The 8519-nt window shown below is 41.2% G+C and overlaps 1 protein-coding gene across 17 annotated transcripts in view; it reads right to left on the bottom strand.

Moving 5' to 3' along the window:
- Positions 1-4315: 4315 nt before the first annotated feature.
- Positions 4316-8519, bottom strand: part of SEMA6D (semaphorin 6D) — a 226878-nt gene continuing 222674 nt past the window's right edge. For all 17 annotated transcript variants that reach the window (XM_080394657.1, XM_080394672.1, XM_080394660.1 and 14 more), the window contains one exon: positions 4316-8044. In XM_080394657.1, the coding sequence (XP_080250783.1) occupies positions 6741-8044 (1304 nt within the window). In that variant the 3' untranslated portion in view covers positions 4316-6740. The remainder of the gene's footprint in view (positions 8045-8519) is intronic.

Raw genomic sequence — 8519 nt, 5'->3', positions numbered from 1 at the left:
CCAGAAAAAGCAGACACTTCTCACAGAGGCATTTTTCTTACTCTGAAACCTCGAGCTCCTTATCAAACAAATGTGGCCAGAGATGATGATGGGGCTGCGTCCTGTTACAGCAAATGCTTTCCTGCAGATGCGCATCCCATTTTGCTTTGGCTTTGCTCACACCTCCTTAGCATTTGCTTTCTGGGAATGTCTGAGTGATTGAGGGTGAAGTCCTGGCCCCATGCAGCTCTGCCATCTCATTCAATGGAGTCAGTATTTCACCCGTGCTAACAGTGACAGAGACTGAATGTCAGAGCTGCATGCACAAGCTTTCACAGAAATCAATTCTCACATACAGCATTAATATTGGAAGTGCTTTTCGCTCACCTAATCGTTGGCGAGGCACAATAGCCTGTGACTAATAGCCATTCACGGTTATACAGCACGGCCTGATTATAAAAATTTACCATTAGTCCGTAACAAAAAAAATCTCAAGCTGTTAATTGACCAACATGTATTCCTGAGGAAATCAGAGTAATCAGATGGATATTCATTGCACAGAAAGGGAAGGTACAGCTAGCTCGTGCATTGCTTTTATGATTCATCTTCTCTGATGTACTTTTGATTATTTTTCCTCATGTGAGGCCAGCATTGTAAATCAAAAGATTTGAGAAATAAGCCTGTGCTTAAAGCGACCCAAATTAAAAGCCAGTTGCCACCTTTCTTTTCTTACTAGGCAGCCGTCCATTTCTGTGCAGGAATAGACATACATTAAAAGCTGTCATACAGCTACAGAAGCAAACTGGTTAGCTCATGGTCTGCCTTTGCCAGTGTTTAAGGTCAGCTACTGGAAAAAGTTACAAAACAGCTATTACAGCCAGGTATGATCCTGCAGAAGGGCCTTCACTGAGAACTGTTATTCTTTGCTGATTTTTGTGCAAGTCAGTGAGACTCTGCCCTGGAAGAGCAGCCTGTGATTTGCAAAACAAGGACTGCAAGATGTGGGCAGGTTGGTTTCAGGGTTGTGGGTTGGTTTTTTTTTTTGGCCATTCAAGTTTTCCTGTTGTAAACTTCCCTTTTTGTTGACAAACAGGGACCATTCCTGAAAATGGTCACGACAGCTCATCCATGTGGTAGATTTTCTTCTCCTTCCTTACCCTTAGTATTACAGGAGCTTGAGCAACACTTTCCCTGGCTGACACGAAGGGCAGAAGCACCAGTCTGGCAGAGGAGACGCAGCGTTACCATTGCAGCCCAAGGAATCCTCAAACTACTTAAACATGGCGACCCTCTCGCATCTCCACTCTGGTCAGTAGTCTTCACTGTAGGACACAGACTTGGATCTAGTTATGATTTTAACGAGCAGAGCTCAGAAAAGTTGTTGGTGACTGTATGAAAAAAGCAAGCAAGCAGACCATAAATCAGGTCATCAACTGAATTCAGAATGCACTAATAAAATCAGAGCTTCCAATAAATTTAATTTCAGGCAGAGTAGAAACAGTTTCTCAGTCGAGAGTTCAGGACAGATTACAATTTCAGATGTGTGTCAGGCCAAAGCAATATGTCTACAAAAACGTTTGCAGGCAGGCAGCAATGGCTGGTCCGGAGTCAGGCCCTCACACCAGTTGCACGGTAGTAGGATTGACTAAAAAAGCAAGAATCTCTAGTTCTTTGAGCAAAGCTGAATCTAATTAAATATTTAATGTTGGTCTTTTTTTCCGCCCTCTCCCAAATCCTTTGGTTTCTTGCTCTTTCATACTGTGATATGATGACATTTGAACAACAAATGCAGTCTTGGTAGGTTGGCCTCCTGGTACCGCTTTTTATATGAAAAGCTTGCACATCCCAGCTGAAGTCCAGATGCTGCATTTATGAGGTATTTTTTCGTGATCAATTTCTAAAAAATATTTTTCCATCCTATGAAATTAATAGGCACCTGGGGAAATACCAGCTAACTCCTCCCCGCTCCTGCAAATACTAACCTTTCCCAGATGGGAAGGGATTTCTCTTTCCCTTTATTTACCTGCAAGATGTCCTTGCCGGTGCTCAGAATCACAGAGGAAGAAGGAAAAATAAGAAAACCTTCAAAAATGGAAAAACGTTACGAACAGTCCAACTGCACATACTCCAGCTAAGAACACTGCCTTCTGAGGATCCATTACACTGGATAAAGCCGGCAGAATGTTCCCAGGGTCAGAGTGAGTCATTAGCAAGAGGGCACAAAGACAGAGGCATCCTGATTTTTGTAACTACTCTGATTACTTTAAGACCCCAATTTAAAAGGCCATAGGTTTGTGCTGGCAGCACAGTCATAGAGGTAACTACTCACAGCTTTACAAATTGGTTTTCTTGCAATCATCTCATTACTATAGGCCTGACACCCTTTTTTGTTTCATCTTTTGTACTGTCTGTGTTCTGTTCAAAATTATTTTTGTTTTTTCCTACAAAACCCAAAGCAAGCCAGGGATGAGCAGGAACCTCTCCGGCGCCTTCACGTGCCCGCACCAGCCCTGAGCACTGGGGCCAGCTCCATGCTCTGGATCTCCCCTTGCGAGCACCAAGCACCCTTCCTGCGCCCATCAGCTAGTGCTGTGGCTAAGGATTGTTCTTCAAGAGAGACTTTAGGATGCTTAAAACCAACCAATTGACCCAGGAGAGCATCTGAGGAGAAAAACTGAAATTGCTTTAATTGTTTTTACTTGCCGAGCTCTTCCTTATTGTTGCAGCTCCCTTTCAGAATGGGCAGTCTGTAGGTGGCTGCTTTGGCATCGTCACTGAAGAAAAAACAGTTTGAAAGCTGATGTTAACCTAATGGCTGCCACCTTCCCTCGCTGTTAGTAAAGGGAGAGTTTTTCATGTGCTTATTTTTTCTAACAAAAGCGGTGAGTATTTGTTTTCATAGACTTCTGTGGTGTTTGCACCTGCCATGTAGCCTGGCAGAGCGTGTTATGAAAGATGATCCCCTGGCTAGCCCCATCCAGCCACCACCGCGCTCTGGTTAAGAGAAGATTGCTTCAAAATAGACTGAAACAAGTAACTGTGGGAAATGCTCCCTTGACATCTTTCAGATAGAATAAAGAGAGATATTTTTCTGAACAAAAATATTTGTGTTGTAGATGCGCGTTTATATTTGTAATTTCTTATTACAGCTCTTTGCCTGACTGAAAATAGGCATGCTTCAGAAGGTACGGCCCCCCACAGAGGGAACACCTTCAGCCACGCTGGCTGGCACTCTGGTGTCAAGGGCACAGGTAAGCTTAAAGTGGGAAGGCTGCACAGGCGTGCAGCATAGGACAGCTATATGTGTTTGACTCTTCATTTCATATAGAGAGACATCCAATGAAAGAAGCCTGCATCAATCAGAAGTTGTTTAAATTTGCTTCTGCACTAGAAAAAATACATATTGAGCCATTACAGGTTTGGGATTCTTTTTTTTTAGCACTGTGTTTCTTTGCCCTTTGAAAGTTGGTTTTGTTTTTTTTTTTTTTTCTATAAGATACAACTAGGTGCCATCATATTGTTACAACATGCACAGTAATTTCAAATGATTAATACCTTGGAGAGCATAATCTCATAACAAATAATTTTTATCCATTATCTCAAATCACCTTTTAATTAAAAGAATGTGTTGTATTTGTTTTCTGGTACTAAATCACCCTGATTATTTTAAAATTACGTGTGATGTTGGCAGATACTAAATACACGGCATGTATACTTCTGTTGGGCTCTACTGTCTGCCTGAAACCTGAATTTCAATTATTAAGCATTAACAAGTATTTAGGAATGCCCTGCTCTGTAGGGTCTGCAATTAATTTTGCCAGGAGTTACCTCTATCTTTTAGTAGCCTACATTTTAGAAGGAACACACTATCTTCTTTCAAAACTGTACTGTATTTGCACAAAACTGGTATTTCGCTAACCTTAACAAGAAAGTTTCGCAGGAACCAGTGCCCAGCTGAAACCTGGATCAAGCTCCGGTAAAGGTACATAGCATGTATTTTCAAATTCAGTGCATCTTGTTGGTGTATCCTATGGGTAACCCAGACTGTCCTACACTCTAACAGTGCATGCCAGTTCCTTCTTTGACGTTTTATATTTAAACTCAGGAGCCTGAAAGTCATCTACAGACACTCTCCTTCAAGAATATGCATGTCAACATGTGGCTGCAAAGAAAATGAAGGACACCCGTGTGAGTCACCGTCCACCTCTGCAAGTCTGATGGGAGATGTCTGTGCTGCCTTCACAGAGCTTTTAAAGGCAAGCAGTTTTCCTCTATTGTACCCCCAGCAACAATGCACCTAAAACTGGCTTCACTAATAATGACATTAGACACTGGGTACATTGGAATATTTTATTTTGACTTTACATGCGGTGTTAAAAACCCAAAGAACGTATTATTTACACATCCACAATACAAGTTTACAAGATATCTATACATGTTAAAGTACTCTATAGTATAGAGCAGCTTCATTTAAGGGTTACTTTTTTTATGCCGTACCATTAAAAAAGATACAATCTGCGTTTACCTTTGCACAAATGGATAAAGCATCTTTTATTATTAAATTAACAGAATAAGGACTAGGTTGAATGTTAGAAATTTCAACATAAATACTGAGAGAACTCACATTACCATCTACAAGGCAGCACAATGTTACAGGAGGTTATCAGGGTTCACATACATTTATCTTTCGGTTTCACACAAGTCTGTATTAATATTTGTAAAGTGAATTCGGATCAGTTTGTGTCTTTTGACAACCGAGTATATTTTTAATAGTTATTAATCTGTAGTGTTTTAGTTGCAAGATAGAAGTGTTTAGGAAGAGAGATCATTGATTTTTGGATCCAGAGGTCTCAGGAAATAAATGTCCCTTACAGCCTTGCAAGAAAAAAAATACTACTTCTATCCTTTATTCATTGTTCTGTAACAGAGATCCAGTTTTCAGTGACTAACCTTTCCTCCCCTTTGAACACGTAATATAAATCTCCACCGTCTCTGAAACCCATTGCAGTTATTTGTCCCGCTAATTCATGAATATTCCTCTGCCATGGTTATTTCTATAGTTATGCTCAATAAACAATGTGGTAGTGTGTATTTTGCAAGCTAAAATAGCCATCTGTGTTGAACATCAGCTGCAAGTGGATACTGTAAAACCTACTAAATAGCTTACACAACTTTAGCAGGTGTTCCATTACCCTAGAAACCTCATTTGATTTCACATTATAACTGTTTGATCCTTCGGAGAGCTGGAGTGGAATGTTTATCATGGTAAGGTGATTTAATGCTGCTGTCGTCTTGGATTGTAGGCTGCCTTTAGTTACCATTAATTATTCTTGCTTTTTATCTTTCTTCTTTTTTTTTTTTTTTTTGGGGTGCTGTTGAGAGATTTTACAACTGGCACTCGGGAGATATGTGCTATAGTGAGAACACTTGACAGATTTTTTTTTTCTTTTTTAGTACTTTTATCATTTGCATGAATAAGGCACAAAATGCACAGATTCAGGTAAACTCACACATAATATTTACAGAATATTGTCATTACCTGCATGACTTTGGAAAAAAAAAAACAACCCTTACATAATACAACAAAAACAAATTGATTGCACTACTGTTGAGTTTTCACAGACTGCTTCTGCCAGGCCAATTAATGTGTCTTCTTTTTTATTGACAAGATCAATGTCAATCAGTGTGTAGGGCATTATTAAATGCAAGAAAAATGTAACCTCTAGTTACACAGGCCTTTACCAAATGAATTGATTATTAGCTGCCCTCGATGAGAAGTACAGGGGCTCAAGTTCACAGTGGCCAGGTATTGGATGGAGGCACTGTGGAAACACAGTAAAACTCCCCCGTTCCAGCCCAAAACACTAGATTTGAAATGCACAGCTCTGAATCAATAGCAGCGTAACAAGAGTTATGAAGAATTAAACAAATCTGCACTCTTTCACTGGGTGACTATTTCATCAAGGCATTATCATTCAGAAGGCTGGCAGAGATGCGCAGTTCATCATTAGCTGTCTCCAAACTGAACCCAATGGGCTGCAGAAGGCAGAGTCATCTGTTTGTTCAGTCATGCTCAATGTAAACAATTCCACAGCATAAAAGATGCAATGGGAATCTAAGTACATCCTAGTGTGTACAGTACACACGCACATCCACACACACACAGCTTTATCTGTGGCACAAACAAAATGCCACACACATGGAGAGAAAAAAAACCAATGCTACAGTTGGGCCAGAGACTGAATTCCAGCAAATTGATTATTAACCCAGATATTCATTGAGACATTACCATTTTCTGACATTTGTGCAAGAGGCAAGGTGAATGCATACATATTAAAATGTTCACATTTAATGGGAAGGACCACGCTTAATGGCAGTCTAAAATGGAACCCATTTTTCAAGTATTTGCTTACTGATTTTTTTCCCAATAACTTTTTCTCTTAGCTATTCAGAACAGTAAAGTAGCCCCCACCCCATTGTGCTACATGTCTCCTTAGCTCCAAACAAAAGAAATGTAATGACCAGCACTTTCCTTTGTTTTGTTTTGTTTTGTTTTGTTTTTTGTGTTTGCTCTTAGCAAGTACATTGAAGCCTTGCTATAGCTACATGTGGCAAGACACAGATGTTGCTGAAGTAAAGACAGTTTCTTTGGCCACTTTGTTCTCTTTAATAACAAGCAAGTCTCTGTCTTATGTGTCTACCATGCCACCATCTCACAACCTGTACAGGTCAATGCCACACTCTTTTAGCACAGACATGTCCTAGTAACTGTATTTGTTCAGTGGTCTGACTGAAGTAGTCTGAGGAACGAATGACGGTTTTGGTGGCACATCAGGTTTTAAGGAGGGTGTCCTCTTTATTCCTGTACGAGGAAGGGTGCCATTGCTCGTGTAACTGCTTTGCCTGGACAAGGAAGGCTGGAGGTGAACGCTGACAGGCGTCCCTTGCATGTAGTCCATCTTTGTGCCTGCCGTGGGAGGCATGTACCCCCCACGATTAATACTAGGCTGTCTGGATAACAAAACACCATTTGGTGAGTTTAAGTTTTTAGGAAGGGCAGATATTGAATGCCTTTGTGAAGAATTTTTGTGATAACCTCTCTGCCTTTCCAAAGAGGTCATTGGTACTGCAGGAGTGGTGGGAACGTCCACTCGTTTTGTGGGGCTGTTTCTCGGAAGAGTTGATGGAGGAGAGTATAAAGACGCCTCCCTGTTGGGAACCTTAGGTGGGATCTCAGACATATTTCCCATGGGATCCAGCATTAAAGTCTGGTGGGCCACTTGAATCTCTCCCATAATTGCTTTGGGATTACTAGTAGTTTCATTTAAGTGTTTCAGAAAATCATTCAGGGTGTTCCTGGAATCAACAGACCTCCTGTGGTCTCTTTTGCTGGACGATTTTGTAAGTGGATGATCAATATGTTGCATCTTTTTGTCTGCCTTGTGCGCATTAGAATTTGAGAAAGATGTATTGTAATCATGGGTAGCATTGGGAAGAACGATAGCACTAGGAATATGTCCGTGACTTAGAGGAGAGTGGGGTGGAGGACTGGAAGGAAAAAACTGAGGGCTTTTCAGTGGGGTCTCTTTTCGTGAAGCATTGAGGTTACTATGTGCTTTGTCCGATTGACTTTTCATAGCCTGCAGAGTCTTTTGTTGAAGAACCGGTGTAGATTCAGGAGTTGGAAGCGCAGCTAATTCCGGAGGCTGGCCCCTGTGGTCCACCATCATGGACTTCGTATCACCGTTTGGTGGCAAATCCTTCCTGCTAGTCAACAGGTTTGTGTAAAGTTTGGGTGAATCAATGTTTTGTTGATATTCCTTGACGGGACTATCGAACAGCCCATTCAGTTTAGCAAAGCTCCCACTGGAGTCAGTACAGGACTGAGCTGATTCTGCATCTTTGTGTATTTTTCTGGATTTCCGTACAAATAGATCCCGGTAACAGTAAACGGCCACTCCCGCAATAAAGGCTCCCAGGACAAAAGCGGCAAAGACACAAGTGATTAGGACATTCATATGAACCATTTGGTTGGACTCTCCCGATTGTACTTCCCACCTTACACCTGCAAAAGACAGGCAGTATATCATAAATCTACATGCGCTTCATACCGACACATTTCAGAAGGCGGCAGCCTCCCTCCGGGAAGTGCCTATGCCGTGTCTGTAAGTGCTCTGTGTCTAGTGTTAGTGCAAGTCGGCTGGATCCTGCAATCCACAGCACCGGTGAATGCAAATAATTTTAAAAATAAGAACGACTGTGTGAGCATTGACCAGTCTAAATGAAGACTGTCCATTTCCTCTGATAATGAGGAATGCTTGTCAAAGCTTCTCTCCTCATATTACATTCCATTTAGCCTGTCCCCAAATTTCCTTTAAGGCTCTCAAATAGGGGCCTGCATGCTATTAACATTAATGATTTCTGCTGGAAAATTGAGGTTAGAAGGTGCTGCTAGGCCAGACAGCAATTAATAACTCATGGATAGATTTCTCTCTCAATTTTCTGCCCAACTCATAAATCAGTATCAAAAGAGAGACAGG

This window comes from Falco punctatus (genome assembly GCF_963210335.1).
Source record: "Falco punctatus genome assembly, chromosome: 7".
Classification (NCBI taxonomy): domain Eukaryota; kingdom Metazoa; phylum Chordata; class Aves; order Falconiformes; family Falconidae; genus Falco; species Falco punctatus.
This window is presented reverse-complemented; position numbering and strand designations above follow the sequence as displayed.